The sequence below is a fragment of the Trichoplax adhaerens genome, genomic scaffold, assembly GCF_000150275.1.
Source record: "Trichoplax adhaerens TRIADscaffold_6 genomic scaffold, whole genome shotgun sequence".
In the NCBI taxonomy this organism is placed as follows: Eukaryota; Metazoa; Placozoa; class Uniplacotomia; order Trichoplacea; family Trichoplacidae; genus Trichoplax; species Trichoplax adhaerens.
In genome coordinates, this window is record NW_002060948.1 from 5,519,974 (window position 1) to 5,539,354 (window position 19,381).

The 19,381-nt window shown below is 34.5% G+C and overlaps 3 protein-coding genes across 3 annotated transcripts; 2 read left to right on the forward strand and 1 right to left on the reverse strand.

Annotated features, from left to right (window-relative positions):
- Window positions 1-1,274: 1,274 nt before the first annotated feature.
- On the forward strand, window positions 1,275-4,286 carry TRIADDRAFT_37896 (uncharacterized protein; the record flags this gene model as incomplete). The annotated part of the gene is made up of 7 exons (XM_002113460.1): window positions 1,275-1,457; window positions 2,304-2,378; window positions 2,695-2,804; window positions 2,888-2,972; window positions 3,170-3,273; window positions 3,903-4,002; window positions 4,137-4,286. 7 exons carry the CDS (start codon window positions 1,275-1,277, stop codon window positions 4,284-4,286), a joined length of 807 nt encoding a protein of 268 aa, XP_002113496.1.
- A 1,964-nt stretch (window positions 4,287-6,250) lies between these two features.
- TRIADDRAFT_57733 (uncharacterized protein) lies at window positions 6,251-14,903 on the reverse strand (the record flags this gene model as incomplete). Its single annotated transcript, XM_002113837.1, has 32 exons — window positions 6,251-6,495; window positions 6,573-6,669; window positions 6,741-6,855; window positions 7,048-7,128; window positions 7,374-7,468; window positions 7,560-7,737; window positions 7,815-7,918; window positions 8,013-8,064; window positions 8,140-8,263; window positions 8,355-8,472; window positions 8,564-8,751; window positions 8,845-8,991; window positions 9,068-9,134; window positions 9,198-9,333; window positions 9,417-9,478; window positions 9,587-9,661; window positions 9,797-9,878; window positions 9,989-10,248; window positions 10,341-10,471; window positions 10,584-10,656; window positions 10,750-10,884; window positions 10,961-11,035; window positions 11,110-11,232; window positions 11,379-11,526; window positions 11,650-11,773; window positions 11,836-11,957; window positions 12,085-12,233; window positions 12,403-12,489; window positions 12,811-12,896; window positions 13,120-13,178; window positions 13,959-14,034; window positions 14,780-14,903. 32 exons carry the CDS (start codon window positions 14,901-14,903, stop codon window positions 6,251-6,253), a joined length of 3,738 nt encoding a protein of 1,245 aa, XP_002113873.1.
- Window positions 14,904-16,559: 1,656 nt separating this feature from the next.
- On the forward strand, window positions 16,560-18,167 carry TRIADDRAFT_57734 (uncharacterized protein; the record flags this gene model as incomplete). Its single annotated transcript, XM_002113461.1, has 1 exon — window positions 16,560-18,167. The coding sequence occupies one exon, from the start codon at window positions 16,560-16,562 to the stop codon at window positions 18,165-18,167; it is 1,608 nt and encodes a 535-aa protein (XP_002113497.1).
- Between the last annotated feature and the right edge of the window lie 1,214 nt (window positions 18,168-19,381).

Here is a 19,381-nt window from a genome sequence, read left to right on the forward strand (position 1 = left end):
AAGGTATTGAGTTAATTCTGGAAGTTATCACAAGCTGGTTTTAGAGCTCTTGTCTGTTCCCTTATTCGAAATTTAATATTGCCAGTTAGTGAGCTCAATTGGTTTTTCATGCCCGTACACACTTCAGCTCGGGTATGCAAAGTTGCAGCGTTGTGAGCTACTGTAATTCCGCACGTAGTCGTTTTCCAATTTTAGTGTTTACAACAACATTTCTTGTCCATCAAATTGTCCATCAGCGTAGAAATCCCACAAGATCTTATTATGAAATTTGTTAAGCGTATTTCGAACCGTTCCTTTTTTGCATACTCAACTTATATCATTTAATTCCCCCTTTTTATACTGCATGTGGTGATATAACTAATAGTAATCAATTGATAAACATTTATTCGAGTATTAACTATAGCCGATGCATGATTAATTAATTTCATTCAATTTATTTATAAATTTACTATTAATCTTGCTATCATTCACTTAGTTTGATCGTTTGGATCTTGTCTTGTTCGAATTATCCACACCACCGTCCGTCCGCACCGAGCATGCGCAGTTTTCGACTGAGTTTTAAACGTTAGAAAGACGTTTAAAAACTCCAAATGGCCAATGTGGCGCGTCCTCGAGGCAATCTCTTGTAAAGCGATAATACGGCTAAAATGGCTATTAAATCTATATTAACCTAGTATTGTAGAGTATATGATTCGTCTACTGTATCGTATGCATGCTTAGAACTACTCTATAGTTTCATAATAACTGAAAATCCGATTCTTTTGGTGACCATTTTTAGGGCCTTCGTTGCCCATGACAGCGGAAAGCTTCGAAGGGTTCGAGTACAAAAACTACAGTTAAAATAATGTCGCCAATTGGTCCCAATGGGCAGGAGCGGATGCGACATTGTTTTTGCAGTAAATTATATAGTAAAGTATATTATAGGACTAAAAGTAATGTCGTAAATAAAGACTCATACTACGTAGCTGGGGTGACATGGTTTTTGTTGGAGCGGGTAGTATACAGTGATTTTTTTCGTCCAGTATAGTATTATTCACTGTAATCGCTAGGTGATTAGCATACTAGCTCAAACCATAGTCCAAGAGCTATAAGAGCTCTAGTCGAGCATAACTCAGTATTCATAGTCACTGTCTACAACAGACTACAGTACAATCATAGAAAAAATTAGTACTGTAGAATGGACAGTATACTGTATAGAAACAGAGTTGGCTCATACCCATTCACACTAACGCCAATCCAAATACGCGTGTAGCTCATTGTGGAAAATATCCATCATGGCGGTGCCGACAGAATTCAGTGGCGTTGTTCTATCCCTTGAAAATACTATTTATCCAGATGAAAAACTACAAGAAACACCATCGCAATTAGACGGATTAAGTAAGGAAATGGAAACAAACTTACGAATTGCAGGTTGTGAATATATTCAAGCTGCAGGAATCTTATTAAAATTACCTCAGGTCAGTTGAAAATCCAGTCTATGCTGTCTACTCATACATTGTTACTACTTCTAGCATTGGATAAATGGATTGAATGTTGTAGATTATAGGATAGGAATGAGATATTGTTGAGCTTTTTATCGAGTAATTCATTATATATACAACGCAGATAAAGGATCAGCTTTACAGTATGTAGGAATAGCTGTATGATGATAGTATTTGTAAGCTTATTTTTGTACACTATGAATCAACAAGCTTGATCATTTTGCGATCATGTTCTATATTGAGAGATCATTAATAGTGAGACAAAGATCAAGAATTTTCTACATTTAACATTATTATTGTCATCAAGCTGGACGATCGATGACAAATTCATTTCCTACGTGATAGAGATGAGTGATTGTCAAGTCTGTCAAGGATGCTTACGAAAACGATCGTTAGTAATGATGATAATCATTAATAGTCAATAGAAGATCAAGAGAGCTTATACGTTAATAATACGATCAAGCTATAGAGTCAATGCTTATATGAGTAATCATCAGTAGTTAAAAGAAGATCAAGAATTCGTATACATTAATATGAAGATCAAACGATGGATTATAGCGCACTCATTTCCTACGTAAAGGAGATAGTCCTACATGAACTTCATAAAGGATGCTTACATTAATGATCGTTAGTAGTCGGAAGATTTATACTGTGTAATTGAAAGACTAATAAGAGTTCTTCTGCCTTTTCACGTTAATATTGCGATCAAACTGTAAAGTCGATAACAAGCTCATTACTTAACATGATGGAGATGATTGTAGTCCATGCTATTGATGCTACTAAATTAAGTTGTATTCGTAACAGCATTGATGTTCTTTTCAGGTGGCAATGGCAACTGCACAAGTACTTTATCAACGCTATTATTATTCCAAGTCTTTTGTCAAATACAATTATGAGGTAGACAAGCGATAAATTGACAATAACTTTGCTCTAATCTGCTTTAAATTCTATCAAGGACTCTATTCCTACACCGTATGATCATTATAATGAGTCAAAAGTACTAATTGAATTCTGTAGCATTAAAGTACCTTTCTTGTCAAGAAATTCTATTCCATGGTATCAGCTTATATTGTAATCTAGATGATCGACGGCATAACTATTATTATAGTAGTGATACGGTTATACTTTCTATAATTATAAAGAACTCGGCTTGCAAGCAAATAGCTTAAAACTAACATATAGTTTCCTTGATCATTTCAACCTTGTATGATAGATATGTGCCATGGCATGCATCTTCTTGGCTGCAAAAATTGAAGAGCATCCACGTCGTATTCGAGATGTTGTCAACGTTTTCTATCATATAAGACGGAAACTGAATGAATTGTAAATACAAACAAAAATACTTTCATACTATCAAACTAGTTGATACTGTGTTAATACGTGACTATCCGTTTATGTTTTTATAGGCCTAATAAGGTAATGGACTATATGAGTAACGAATATTTCCACAAAAAAAGTGAGGTTATTAAAGCAGAGCGACGAGTATTAAAGGTAATTCATTGAGGATACATACTAAACCAAGGCGTAACTTGACCTGTTAGACTGTATAAATCGTAGCTAGATTCAGTAATAATTTCTATCTTTTATGGATTGATTGCCATTTTGGTATATCCTACAACACGATTGATCTGTAAACTAAACTTTACGCTCTGTAATAACTTATTTAATTTACTCATGACTATACTTAGGAGTTGGGTTTCTGTGTCCATGTCAAACATCCTCATAAATGTATTGTCACTTACTTGAAAATATTAGAATGTAACGATAATACTGAATTGATCCAAAAAGCTTGGTAAGTACAGAAGATTAGACGTGTTCTATCTATTTTCTAGATATTAAATATCGAATATGAATGCAAGAAATTAAACTATACATGTTCTAGTAAATGCTGTATTAATTTCATATTAATTCGCTTGGAAATTTAGACTTCATTCTGTGTATAGTAATGAAAATAGCTAAACATTTTTATATGCGCGGAAAATCAAATTACGTCTGATATTTTACCTTTGATTTTATGCTACTTCTCTGTTATCCTACTGAATCAGTTCTTATTTAATGTGTTAACGTGTTATGCAAAATTAGAGTGTACTACATATAGATCACAGAAAAATGATACTTCATCATATAATAGTCTGTATTTGAGAGCATACAATCTAATTTTGCGTTTGATCAATCTTCCACATTGTGCAATTACCTGAATTAGTTAGCTAGTTAGTAATTAGTGCTATCGTATGCGTACGTGAAACTACGAATTATTGATGTAATTAATGCATACATACAGTAAGCAGTGTATTTTGTAAAAAAGGATTTAAGTTGTCGTGTCATAATGGTCGATTTATTATAAATATTATTGGCAGTCAAGTGATACGTTTTGATTGAACATTTTATTTACATAAAGTTTGTTATATGTTGCTACGATAGGAATTACATGAATGATAGCCTGAGGACAGACGTATTTATGCGATATACACCGGAAACTATAGCCTGTGCATGTATCTACTTGAGTGCCAGACAGCTTGGGGTAAATTTTTTTTATCAAACTTTAAAGTGATGTGTGCTATGATGTTTGAATATAGCACGTTGCCTTCGTAAATGTCTTCAAGACTGGCTATGTCAATTATCTAAAATGTTTAATTGCTGTTTTGCTAATACCAGATTGGCTTACCCAGCAATCCTCCTTGGTATGAGGTTTTCGATGCAACAACAAAAGAGATGGAGGTATATTTGCTCATAGTTTCCGTAATTGATAGCGTTGACATGTTAATATACCAAGTCAAATATGTAGTAGACATAATTGCTTCCTAATTGCAGAGAATAAGTCGAACCATTTTGCACTTGTATACGATTCCAAAAGTAAGTAATGTAACAGATGATATTACACGTATGTTTTATGGTCAGTGAATAAAAAATGTAACCATGCTGCCATATTATTTACTGATAGGTAAAAGTTGAAGACTTAGAAAAAGAAATCGATGCAGCGAAGAAAATATTAGATGTAAGTACGAATATTCTTTAAAGTTTCTTTAGAATTTGGTGCATACTGTATATTGTTAATGCAAAAGTGCTTTATATAATTGAATTAAATAATTAATCTGTACCATACCAAATGTGAAAATTCTAGGAAAAAAGAAAAAAAGAAAAAGAACAGAAGCATTCCGAAACTGCCCAGACATCTATCCAAGGTTCACCGGTTGATTCTCCTCGCAATGGACAAAAAGGTAGGTTAACGTAAAGAAAGACAAACGTGAAACCTTGGCATTATTATTACCATTCTTGGTACTAAATCCATCTTAACTATTCCTTACTGTAGGTAGCCCAAATAAATCTAAAGAATTAGTTAGACAAGCTTTAAATAAAATCAGAGAAAACAATAAAGATAAATCGAATCATCCTGAGTAAGTAATATTTAAATGATACCATTTTGCGACATTTTAAGTAGCGCACAACTACACATTCATAGTTTTTACATTTGTTTTTATGATTATAAATTGTTGACATATGAGGATAACGTAATTTCTTTCTCATGAATATTAGGGATCGTGATCATAAGAATGACGAGAAAATTTCGACATCTAGGAGTACCGATAGTACACGATCAGGATCGGAAATTTCGAGTGAAAGTAGCGATAGTTCAAGCCCTAGGAAAAGATCGCGCAGCCCTGTTGTAAGGTCGAGACATAGTCGACCGGGATCACCTAGCGATGATAGACACCACAGTAGTAATGTAAATAGTAAAATTGAGAAAGCTCGCGAAAAGGCTGGAATCACATTTAGAAAGCGATCGGATTACCGTAGATCTCGATCTCGTTCGAGAAGTAGGAGTCCGTACAGAAGCAGATACAGGGATAGTTATAGAAGAGACGAAAGACGTCGAAGTAAGGACAGAGACAGAAGGGATGATAGACGCCGTCGTGACTACTATGACAGGCGATGAACCTGAATTTTGTGTTAATCGAAATTGGAAATACTTCATTTGACATATACAGTACAAACTATAAATATCTAATCCCTGTTGGCAATTGTGGCGGAATAGCTATAACGTGTGGTACCTACCAAACGTATAAGAATGTAGATGATCCAATCGATCGATATTCCGTTAATCGAGCACAGTTCTTGTTACAGTTACTGTACATAATGTATATTATATTTTCGCCGAGCTACTCTTTACTTTGATGTTTAACTGCGTTTGATTAAATAAAAGCAAGACGTTTTTGTAAGAAATATTTGTTTTAATCATTCTTTACATGAATATTATAACTTGTATAAAAACGAATAAGTCACATTGCTCAGAGTAAACATGAAATAATAATACTATTTCCATTCTGTAAAACTAACATATAGGTAACAACCAGCGAAACGTTCAATAGAGCACATAATTTAGTGTAATACTGTAATATATTATTTACCTACAGTACAATACCAACCTTACAATAATACGTAGTTAAGTTTCAAATAAAAATTCGCTTCAAAATTTTAAGCCGACAATCTACAAAATTTCTGTATTATCTTGCAACAGTCAATCGATAGATATTCTTTCATCTAAGTACTGTACATTTACATGATGATATGAAATCATACGCGCACTTTACTATTACTGTAGCAACTTAAAAAATGCTATCTTAAATCCTGCGAGGTTAGCAGTATTAATATCAATAACATTGTGGTACTGTACAGCATGACGTGCGGCCATCCCGTTACTCAAATGCGAGGTAGCCATCTAATCATTAACACATAGAAGGTCTATCACTAATATCAATCTATTTATTAATTCAAGCCCGAGAACTGATAGTTGATGGCTTTTTGGCAGACAGGATTGATCGACTTTTTCTTTTATGGGTGGTCGAACGTTTGCATCGAGACGGTGTAGCAGGATCTAAATTTTCTATGTCGCTATCAACATTGACACTAACTTCATCTGGATCGATATCAAATAGTTCTACATCACTGTCCTCTTCAAAGGAAAGATTTACAGGCTTTTTCCTATTTTTACGTTTGCTAACTGATTTTCTTGGAGCTAGTTAAAAGATGATAATACATATTTTAATAAAAGATGGACACCATTTGTCAAAATTGAAAAATTGAGATTCTAACTCTTTTTAGCAGAGGCAGCTCGCTGTGCGGCGACGTCATTTTCAATTCCCTTGTTCCTAGATTCATTTAGGCGATCTTGAAACTCTTCAGCTAGGGCCTATTAAAATTCTTCAAGTTAACTAACTTGCAGATTATAATCAGTTTTCAAGTAAACAGCTTACTACTGACCTTTGTTTCAGGCTTAGCAAAGCGTTTCATTTTGTTTAACACAGTATTGAAAGAGCTATCAACATCGTCGTCCACTAAGGCATGTTGAAAGCATGAAAAGTTTTCATATAATTTTCTAAACGCCCGGTCATTAAGATTTAGCAAAGATAAGCAATAAGCCAGATTTCTCCATTGTCGGTCGTCCGTTCTAAAGATAATGCAATAGGTTCATTAGGGCTAAGAAAGACGACATTAGAGATGCATAGATATTATTTCTTTAATAATTTCATGCCTAGCAATGGTGCATGAAAATTATGCAGATACTTACTTTGCGGCTCTAAACCTATAACATAGCTTTTCTGTTAAATTTTCGCATTGTCTGTCTTTCTCGATGAAGGACATTACATATCTATAAAATAATAAAACATTTATAACTGAAGGCTCAATAATGCAAGTACAATGCGTAATAAAATATTATGATTAATATAACGAGTTTTCAGATTAGTATAGATCAATCATATAGATAATGTGCTCGTATTTAACTACAATGTACGCAATATTAAAATATCTAATATTACTTTATTGATTGTTTTAAGCTACTTAGAAAATGGATCAAATATTATCAGATTGAATCCTTATCCGATAATTACGTACTTTAAGATAGATCTGAAGCATGCTTCATTGACTCCGACTTCAACATCAGACAAGCGACTTATGATGTCAGGGAGAATATTGTACACAGCGTTGCCCTAAGTGCGTTAATATACAAATCGATATTCAATATCATCCATTCTTCGACCTCTGCCGGTGTGTACGAATCTAAACGATAACAACGTGTACCTTCTTTGATAATTCTGAGAAAAACAATTTAGCTAGATTGGAGATTTCTTTATTACTATCTTCAAGGCAAACTGCCATTTCGCTTATTTGTCCTTTGACTTTAATCATATCATTTAAGATTAGATGTGTCAACACCTTGATAGAGTTTCTCTTGACTTCCAAACTGCTATCCTTTAGTCTAAACCAATGTGGAAAATAAATTGTTAAGTAGTCGATTTCAACATTTTTTATACATATAAGATTAAGCATACTTACTGGCTATATAAGTGCCCGGTCCAAGGTTCGATAAGATTTGGAAATCTTACCGTAAGATCATGTAGAGCGACAGCTAGATTAGCTCTCACAGACGGGAACTGTGACTTTAGAATTTTATTTGAGAGATGAAAAGTCGATAAGGCAAAATTTGTCAGTCTGAGAATTATATCAATGTGTCTTACGATCATAATTAGTTACCTTTTCAACAATTGTAAACAGAAGTTGCAAATGTTGCTCGCAAAATTTAGAACTAGAATAGCAGATTGTAAATCAAATTAGATATCAACTGAAATTTCTAGATAATTACGTTACATTACAATTATACCTAACGAGCATGCACTTAGCAAGGGCAACTGCTGCAGCATTTTGAAGTCCACGCTCATTAAATTTCTTAGAGTTGCCACATACAGCAACAATAAAATTAGCACAAACGGCTAACATACCGTTCCCTAAAGTGCAGAGAATCATATGTAAGTACTAAAAAATTTAATTTTATTGAAGAGTCACTAATCGCTTTCTCTTATAGGGAGCAATCCGTACCAGTAACCACATTTGAATCACAGAGTTGCCTGATTAATTCCATTTCTGCGTCATCCGCGGCAGCGCCTACACAACCGCCTAAACCAAGGTCATCTTCGTCACTAGAGGAATTGATTTTCTAAAAAAAATTACAGGAATATGCCAATACATCCATTAGATGCCTCAATACACTGTAAGAAACAAATATGTCCGTAATAATTTCAAAATACTTTTTTATTTCCTGAGATGGTTCGGTTATTTTCTTCGGCTTTATCCTCAGCTAGCCTTCGCTCCTTCAATTCCTTCGAAATTGTAACATCTAAATGCACTAGCTGACATAGAGCGACGTCTCCGGCATATGATATGAATCGAGATAATAATCTCGGAGAAATCTCGTTGTGCCCGTCTTCTGTACTTCCTTAGTATCATAACACAGCAACAGTAGCTAAACTTAAAACTAGCTATGATACAGTATACTCAAACTAACAATGGCAAGACTTTGCTAGCTTACCTTCGTTTATATCAGGCATCAATTGCTTAACTATAGATTGCATGATTCTTTTGCAAACTTCTTCGGGTGAAAGAGCTAGGTTGTATACAAGCTTTACAGCTTCTTCCGAGAATGGTACCCAGAACTTACATTTCAAGTTAGTAATACCTGAAATACGCGTACATGTGATAAACTTTAAACATGCATGTTTTTAATCCATATAATACTCCATACAGTACTCTACCTTTACAAAGTATAGTAGTTATTCTTTCAAATATCATATGATCTTCAGGTAGGCGAGCGATTTTTATCTAAATAAGAAAGTTAGTTAAGATTTCGTCATCATCACAATATTAGTCAAAAAATTTGTTAACCTCTTTCTTCCTACGATAGAGCTTTTGTAGTACATGGCATGTATCTTTAGCAAGTACCAGATTATCTTCTCCCCTAAGTCCGAGCCCAGTATCGACAAGAGCACTTATGTTGTTGGCTAGAAAGCTTTTTTCTTCCCTAAGAGATTAGTTGTTATATTTTTTTCTTATTATGGATATTACTAATGTCATAAATTAACGACGGAAATATATAAATCTTACTCCGCAATCATTCCAAGGATAACAAGTGCATAATGACTATCTTCTTGAGTTACATCATTAACCTATTTATATAAATTGTATAACTTAATTGCAACATGTAGGACCATAAACAAACACAGTAAAAAATTAAGAGAAGTTGCTTTTTGTAGTTTAATTGCTAGTGAACTAACTGCCATGATAAAGTAGCCCCATAAGAGGCGGATGGTCTCTTTTAATATAAGTCCCTTGCGCATAAATTCACGGACCTATTTGATGGGCATTGAAATAAAATTCGTAAAAGGTTTATACATAAATAGATTTGATGCGATCCCGTATGCGGTTAACGTAATTGAAGTCAAGAATAAATTGTTTGTTTGAGATATTTTAACGAATGAACGTACAAGTTCTTCTACAGATGTTAATTCTCCAATCGTTGAACCTTTTACCAAAGACAGAAGACCTTGAACTATAGCCTTGTGATCTCTATTGTAAGAGAGTATCAATATATTCTCACAATTAGTGGATATTTAAGCAATCGAAAGTCAGCCTTACATAAGTAGAATAATTACGTATTAAGATGATGCTAAACTTACTTTTTCCTGTTTTGTCCTACAGTGTTTTCTAGGTAAAGTTTCTTGTAAGCTTCAATAACTCCTTCTTTTACAGCTTGTTCACGAGACCACACTAGCGGTAACATTTTCCTAATTCCGTTTTGGCTCACATTGAATCCAAAAGATCGCGCTGTGACAAAGAAGTCGACAGCTTCTAAAACATCTGAAGGCGTCTTGGATCCCAGTAAACCTGATATTATTGGAATCGCGTTTTGAACTTGTTTAACAAAGCCTATAGAATCCTTTAACAAATAACAATGAAGTAGTAGCTCGTTAGGCAACAATTGCCTAGATAAACTGAAAGCAATAACGGCAAATATGATCAGATCCTTACTTGAAGATAGCGTGCAACCAACTTATGTTGTAAGATTTTTTGTTCTATTTCGTTCATCGTCTCTTCCGATGACAAATGATTTTGGGAATCATGATCTTGATCTTCCACTTTGACGACTGGCTTCTCTTGATCTGCATATTAATTGGAATAATAATCAAATTTTATTAATAGGAAACGACAAAACAGAAATGCACAAAAAATTATCCGATTGATAATTATAATTAGAATCAATCAGTAGTTCACCTAAAGTTGATTCCAGTTGTTTTATTGTAGAATTCGTATTCTCCAACGTTAAAGCTAATTTCTCAACATCAAACTTTAGTGATATACAATAGAGATTAATGTTACAGTACTATCAATTTCAAATCCTTTTCTTTCATCATTACAATAATGATATAATTTCACTTACATCTGCTCCGTAAGGATTCCTTGCCATATACGAAGCCAAAAATTTGACAGCATTTCTTCTAACATTGCTTGATTTATCATGCAAACGATCTAAAATTAACTCCACCAAACCAGGTTGTCTAGCAATTGGAACAGCCTATAAATTACATGTAACCCACAAATTAGACGTTATACCAATTTCTAAATAAATTGCCAAATTAGACCCAAGTAACCTTTTCACCGATAACGTAGGTACAGATCTGGATTACTTTCGAACGAACAAAGGCGTTGACGTCATGAACATGAGCCTGTAAAATACATACATTACTTAATTTATTAAAATGTTTTCTACAGCATACAATATTTATACTCTTATTCGTACCTCAAGCCTATCTAAGAAATGATCGCGGCTCTTTTTTGCTGACTCATCTAAATCATCCTTACGCAGTAGTGAAACCACAATTGCACCCATAGTAGAAAGTACTGCATTTCTCATTACATAAGACTGAAAATATTTTAAGGTTAAAAGCTTAATGAATAATATGTATCGAATAGCCACTGGATAATAATAAAAAAAGCTATATATAATCAAGAATATTTAGTTAACAACATTAGACACAAGACTGTACTAGTTTTATTTTAAAAGCATACTTCTCCGTCCAAGTGGGAAATTAGTAGGCTTATATTTGCACTTATAACGAAGGGGATCTTTTCAGCTAGTTCGGCCAAAAAAACTGCATAACCACGAGTACTACTACTATCACGAGATAGTTCCTGGGGCGAAATTCGCGCAATTTCTCTAATTTGACAATTGTATATATATATATTTATTAGCGACTACGACTTGAATAATTTTATAAATTATCGATATTTTTAAGTTTATACAAGGAATTATAATTACCACTTTGAATCAAGCATTTACCTAATTATATCACTTGCAACTGTATTGGCTTGATATTCGTTAACATAAAAGGCAACTGCATCTGCCATGACTGTAGCCAGATGCTCGAAATGTTGGATTAGCTGGACGACTTTAACGCTTGCTCCTGCGTAATAAAGCGGTTATATTATGTATTCAGAGAAAAAATGATAGAACTTAAGCACTTACCAAGTGAATGATTGTATTTCTTGATCAAGATCCCAATAATATGAAAAATAATATCCTTTGTACTATTGACTTTAGCAGATTCCTGCTTTTCCAAGATTGTATAGCAGCAATTTGAAATTAAGCTACAAATTAAAGATTCAACGTAGTAAATTATATTTTTAGTAACGTTTTGTACCACCGAAAAATTGTCTTCAATACTCGATTAGAGGTTATTAAATAGCCTTTATTAATATAAGCTATTCAACATACGTAACGTATTCTTCTTCTACAACTGGAGGATCCCAAAGCCTGCTAATTTCAGTCTGAAGTAATTGCATGATAACGTTCAGAGCGGCATCACGCTCATTCTTCCACGACCAGGATAATGTGGTCGTTTTTTTCTTGGTACCCTTACGACTCTATCGATGATTATTTCATTCAAGAATAAATACTCTTTCCATATAGTATCAAATACAGTAATACACTACTGAACACAAGTAATACAAAACTGATGCTTGACTAGCTCCCTAGTACTAATAACTTTTAAAATTTAGATAATTAAATTTTACCACTGTTGTATACACGTACCTTTCGTGGTGTCACCAAATCGGGTAGAGATTTACTTTCGGAATTTTCAAATATTTCGATAAGGTTAACTAAAACGTAACTTAGCATCTAGAATAAAATAATGTAAAAATATTACGTGAACAACTGTTATAGTAATAGTAACTTGCTCAGCTTTGGTAAAACGTTGCTGCTGAAATTATCATGCTAACTACATGACCTTATTGAATAATTAATTAGAGTTCACTTTCTACTGGGTAAAATTCATCAAGTTACAGTAACCAACGTAACAAAGAAGACATTATTGTAACTGATGGTATGTACGAAGTAAGACGCTTGCAATATTGGTAACTACTAATTAATCCAAAGTAATTCATTAAGAAAACATATTTGGAAGAGAAAGTGCCCTTTTATTAAGTTGAAAGTGAATACCTTTAAAATCTTCAATTCCTTCTTTTTATCATTAATATCGTTTTTTTCTAGCATTACCGTAAGGTCGCTAGCATATTCCTTCATGACTAAAATGCGATTCAAAATAAAATGAAGCATACCGCTTATACACTAATTGATAACATTTCCATAAACTGCTAGGGCTACGGCAGCGATGACAGCATTAAAACACTATTAAAGATATGAACTAAAACTTTTTTTTTCTACGAGTGCAAATGATTGGTTAAGATGCAATTTAAATTTCTACCATTGCATATACTGTATATTGCCTATCTGAATGATTTATAATACCTGACAATAAGGTTGTCCAAACGTCTTGCTTGATCATGACATCCAGTTCGTTATGCTTACTACGTGTGGTGTGTACAAGAAATTGATTACTTTAGCACTGAGTTATAGTGCCGTAATGATGATTTATGTTTATGTTATGGCATATGTACAATTGTACATTGTACAGTATACCCAAAAGATAATACCCTATTAGTAAACTAATTAGAAAGTAGTCCAGTAATTCACTGTCAATACAGTTAAGCTCGGTTAATTGCTCTGAACTATTACTTTATCTACAGTACAGCGGAATATGACCACTATTGTAACAGCTAGGAAAGTATAACGTGTAAGATCTGGGTGCTGTAGACTTGTAATATTCGTAAAGATCGATAGAAATGGATGATTATTCTAAACGATGCCATTTCTTCTACTTTATAGCTAGTGAATGTAGAAAGTAATGAAACGGGCGTTATTTTGGGGTGAGTCTACAGTATTAAAAGACTACAAATGACAGTCTGATTATTTGGCTACCTTGTACTGTAGTACTAAAGAAGACAGCAACTCAATTACAGTATCATCGGAATTTGCAAGTGCTTTAGTTGTATAAACCAACTTTATAACATGTCAATATTTCCCAAAGAAATAAAGTGTCTATGTGTGATCTTTCTATAATTCTATCACATCCAGTAGTAGTAAGTTAGCTGGTATAAGCTATTCATTGAAAGTCTTTTTGAAGGATACCTCTCAGTTTTGATTGGATAATGTATGAAGTAATTGGTACTAAGTAATTGATTCGACGCAATATTTGCTTTATCCTATCCAATTGTCAGATAAAGCAAGCTATCAAACGATCGACTTACGTTAGTACGCTATAGTAGAGATTGAAGACATTTAAGATTTGATCGGCACCATGTTTGCGTAGGTTAGAATTAGCACCTAATTATGAATAAGATTCAAAAAGAATTACAGTTTTAGTCGGTCAGCAGACGTAGAAATGAGATTGTTGTTTTATCTACAGAAATTAATACTCCTACTAAATAGATGCCATCCATGTAGTCTAAAAAGCAGTTGAAGGATTCTGTTACAAAGCTTAAAGATACCCTACTATTTCCTAAATTGAAAAATGACTATGATTGTGATGTACACTAATGTATCCTACACAATCAAGTCGATAGCATTGACGTCTTGGCTTTGAATAGATAAACTTGCAGGTTATCCCTCGTCACAAATACAGTGATGCATTATGACAACTATCTCAACACGATGTTGTCATATTGATGAGACGGCTGTATTTTACGACAATGAGATAGAAAAGTATACAATTTAGGGGGGTCTACAAATTACATAACGATGCATTCGATGTAGGTCTTGACTATGAGTATACAGATATACATCCATTGGCTTGATCATGAAATACAGATCTTGACAGTCTTGTTTACCGTTGTTCAACTGATTTCTCCACAAGAGTACAGTAGAACGACGTCATGCTATTCACTCTTTACACCCCTAACTCAATACCATTCAGATTACGCCAACCTCTTGGGCTAAATATGCCTAGTATAATATTTAGTCAGTGCAAGAATGGTCGATGTAGATGGCAATCCATGACTCGTCTTTCCCCCCTGATGACCACTGCAGTGACTGAGAAAAAAAATTCACGTCGTTGAAAGCAACTACTTACTTCCAATATTACATTGAATTTCTCGCGTGGTGGCGACTTCTTCAACCACATAACTATTGATTTCAGAGACATGAAGTAAATCTTCCATTTTAAGTGGTAACTTAAAATATTCAGCAGAATTCATTGCTTTTCTCCCAACTGGATTCCAATGAACGAGAATACTTGGTGTTAATTGTGTCAGTAGCCTGCTGGACACGTCCAATTTCGGAAAAGGAATTTGTTGACAGGGAATTCAAGCAGGATTTGGTCCACTGTCCAATAACTCTTTCCACCTGAGCAAGTCAGCTAGTAAGATAGCTTACAGCCAAGTTGAATTTGACTCTTTAACAGCGATAGAATCGGATAATATTGATTTGCTTCTCCTTCAGCGAATAGGCTGATGATATTAATGTGAGTGGCGCAATTTTTTCTCTTCTCTTTTCCTTCAAGAGAGTTTGGTGGTCGCTGATACCAGCAAGTTTATGGATAATAACGTGCAGTACTGATACTGCAATCGCACTCGCCACAGAAGGATTGTCTATGAAGAAAAGATGTCGACCGCCAGGGCAGTATTGGTAATGGCGCTTTCTTTCTGAATTTAAATTTTGCTGGCGACCAATCAGAATGAACGTTGACGTTTCAGTGTACAGTACCTGACAACTACAGTACAGTACTGTACTGTACTGTACTGTACTGTACTGTACAAAGTCGTTTGAACGACCGGAGTGCAAACCGGACCAGGGTGACACTTAAACAGTACTTACTGTACTGTACTGTACTGTACAGTGTAAAAACTTTGAGTACTGTACCTAACAACGACAGTACAGTACTGTACGCTATTCGATTGTACTGTACAGTACTGTACTGTACAAAGTCGTTCGAACGACCAGAGTGCGAACCGGACTCGGGTGACACTTACTTACAGTACAAAGTCGTTTGAACGACCGGAGTGCAAACCGGACCAGGGTGACACCTACAGTACAGTACAGTACAGTACAGTATACTGTACACTGTACAGTACTGTGTACAGGACAGTACAATACTGTACTGTACAGTACAGTGTAAAACTTTGAGTACAGTACCTAACAACGACAGTACAGTACTGTACGCTATTCGATTGTACAGTACTGTACAGTACAAAGTCGTTCGAACGACCAGAGTGCGAACCGGACTGGGGTGACACTTACTTACTGTACTGTACAGTACTGTACTGTACTGTACAGTATACTGTGTACTGTACTGTACCTGACAACTACAGTACTGTACACTGTACAGTACTGTACTGTACTATACTGTACAAAGTCGTTTGATCGACCAGAGTGCAAACCGGACCGGGGTGACACTTGTACTGTACTGTACCGAACAACGACGGTAGAACTGAAATTATGAAGAACTTTGACTTTGTACGTAAATTCTGTCAACGGATTCTCGTTATTTAACTCTTCCTCTATCATTGGAATGAATTAATGGTTGTTTGTTTGTTCACACTTAGCTCGTGGTATGGACTGATTTGGCAAAACTAAACCTGTTCTTAAGAGTGGACTGTATCGTTGAGAGCTGCAGCTAAAAGCACGCCATTACAACACAAAAATGGCATATTTACTTTCGATCTGTGACGTCATTGATGGCGGTGTAACCCGTCACTTCTTCTTTGTACAGTAGCTATCATCGGACCAACACATTCATACCACCCGACTACTCATTTGAGCAGAGGTTAGCTAGCTCGGATCCAATTCATTTCTAGTTGGAAACGAAGCGATCTTACAAGGAATGATCGGGCAGTCAATAGCTGTGAAGGAACATGGGTATTAAATATTTAACCAGCTATATCAACGCTAATGAAAACATCTTCTTGACTCGGATTGAGGTCAGCCATCAAGATGTTGTGATTGATGGATCGGCATTGGTCCATCATTTATACCACCAAAATATTGGAATCGATCCATCGCAGCATTTAAGCTATCGTTCAGGTGGTGATTATCGACAGTTTAGTAAGAGAATTGAAGGCTTTTTTACCAAGTTGATGCAATATAAAATTCGAGCCTTTGTCATCTTCGATGGCACTTGTGCACTCAAAAAGTTTAAAATGGATACCATCAGAAGTAGAGCAAAAGACGGGATTGCCAAGGCAGCCTCGTTAAAAACAACCGATAAAGATGTTGTCATATTGCCACCGATGGCTGAAATGACATTCATCCACGTTCTACGCCAATTGCATATACCCTTTGTTAAAAGTGAAAAAGACGCTGACCCAGAGATTGCTGCGCTAGCTGAAAAGTGGCAATGCTTAGTCATGAGCAAAGATAGCGATTTCTTCATTTTTAAACTTAGCCGCGGTTATGCACCATTTGATAAAATCTACATGGATGATGATCATCATTGTCTAGTTTGTTATGCTTATTTTCAAAATAACTTTAGTCAAAGACATCATATACCGCTCTTGCTGCTACCATTAGTAGCATCATTCTTGAGTAATGATTATCTTAGCTATGAAGATTTGCAAGAAATTCATTCTACTTTAAGTGTTCGATTGCATGATACTATAAGAGAAAAGATAATATCCATCATAAACTGGCTTCGAAATAAAAACATTACTTCATTTGATGATTGCTTATCAGCAGGATTATTAACCTTAGTGCCAAAGCATAAATTGGAAACTCTCCTAGCAAAACTGAGGTATTCAATACAATTTTATAGCCAAGATGTCAATGTCAACGCGGTTGAAGGACACCTTCGACAAGAGTTTACATTACCTCAACAATCACATATTTTTGAAAATGATGAAGACGATACCAAAAATTGGATCATTAACTTATATCGATATAATAGGTTTCCATCCTTCGCTCTTGACATCATCTGCAATAAATTCGTAGCTTTTCGACCTTCTATAGAGCATGTACGATTTCCTAGTGTTCACAATTGTACACAAGCTTTACGTGATGTTATCTATGCAATACTATTAAAAGGAGAAGAGGTGAAGGATACAATTATTTACAGCCCCGATCGAGGTAATTGCGCTCGTAGATATGATCATATACAGGAAAAAGATGGGTTTATAAAGGAATGGGATCGAATGAAGGAAAGCCATTACGCTGCAAAGTATGTCAAGATAAAGGAACTACCAACATTCATTTGCAGACAACAAGCCCTAACTCCCATACCTCATTTACACAACCTACGTTTATCCGACCGGAAAGATAGACTGCAATTTCTGTTAATGGTATTCGATTGTGAACACGATTGCTTACGGGAGTTGAATTTATTTTGGTGGTTAATTGTAGCCAGCCTTAGATACTGGTTTAAGAATTGTTTACAAGACAGCAACCATCTCTTGCTCACTATCCTACTTGTTTGTATCATTAATCTTTATTATGATAGCGTTCAAGAATTTCCAAAGGAGAGCATGTAAGCAATAAACTCTATCATTGAATTAACGTTCAATGTTACAAAACATCTAACCTCTTGTTCTCAACTAAAAATCAAAATCACTTACTTACTCTTTGTATATAATTTATGAACACTTTCTAGGGATATCAAGTTGTCTCATTCTTTTATTCAATGGCAATTTGTGTACAAGACCTGTATTTATCTAAATCAGATCGTTTGCGAACCTCTACCGCAATTGGAGCAAGCTATTTACAGTGGCTCATACATTTGTAGTATTTACAATAAAATTAACCGTACTTTAAGTAAATCGGAAAAATCAAAAATTGGCACCGTCGCAGGGGATACTTTAGTGTGTGATACTGAACTTTATTTTAAAATTATCAAGATAGTAACTAAATAACGATTACTGTTGTGATTATTTAGCTATTTGATTCCTATCAAGGAATCTGAAATAAATTATAGCTTGCCTATTTTACTGTTGACTATCCTAACACTTATGAACCCCTAATTGCATACAGAAGAAATGGATTACATTGTACATATTTAGCTCTTGTCAGAAGATTATATAACCATCTACAATCTATTACATGTAAGAACCACATTTAATCAGACATTTAAATTTTATTTTCTTAACTTTATCATTTATATACAAATTTTATAACTTCAATATGGAAATATTTTCAAGTTTTCTGAATGATATTACAGTAATATGGGCCTGCATGAAATAGAACCATCACTTTACTTACAATTGGTTAATTGTGCCGTTGAGCGTTAAAATTATTTATTTATGTTTTAAATCATTCTTCAATAAAAATATTAACTGACTTCTAACCAGATTACGGTCTCTAGATTTGTAAATTAATGAAAAACTCTTACGGTAAGAATCGAAAGATTAAGTGGAGTATGCTCCTATTTCTGCTATTACTGCCCATAAGCCTCATCACTCAATAATTCTGGAAAGTTCGATTGTAACTATTAGCAATCCATTTTATACGTTGTTTCAGCAATGTTGGTATTAAAAGGGAGAACCGGTTAATTTAATCTATTATATAATTCATTCATGCAGTGGAATCGACTATTCAAATCAAGTGTCTTATTAGTACTGACTTCTAACCAGATAACGGTCTATAGATTTGTAAATTGATGAAAAATTCTTGTGTTTACGGTAAGAATCGAGTGATATAGTGGAGTATGTTGCTATTTCTGCTGACCATAAGCCTCGTCACTAAATATTCC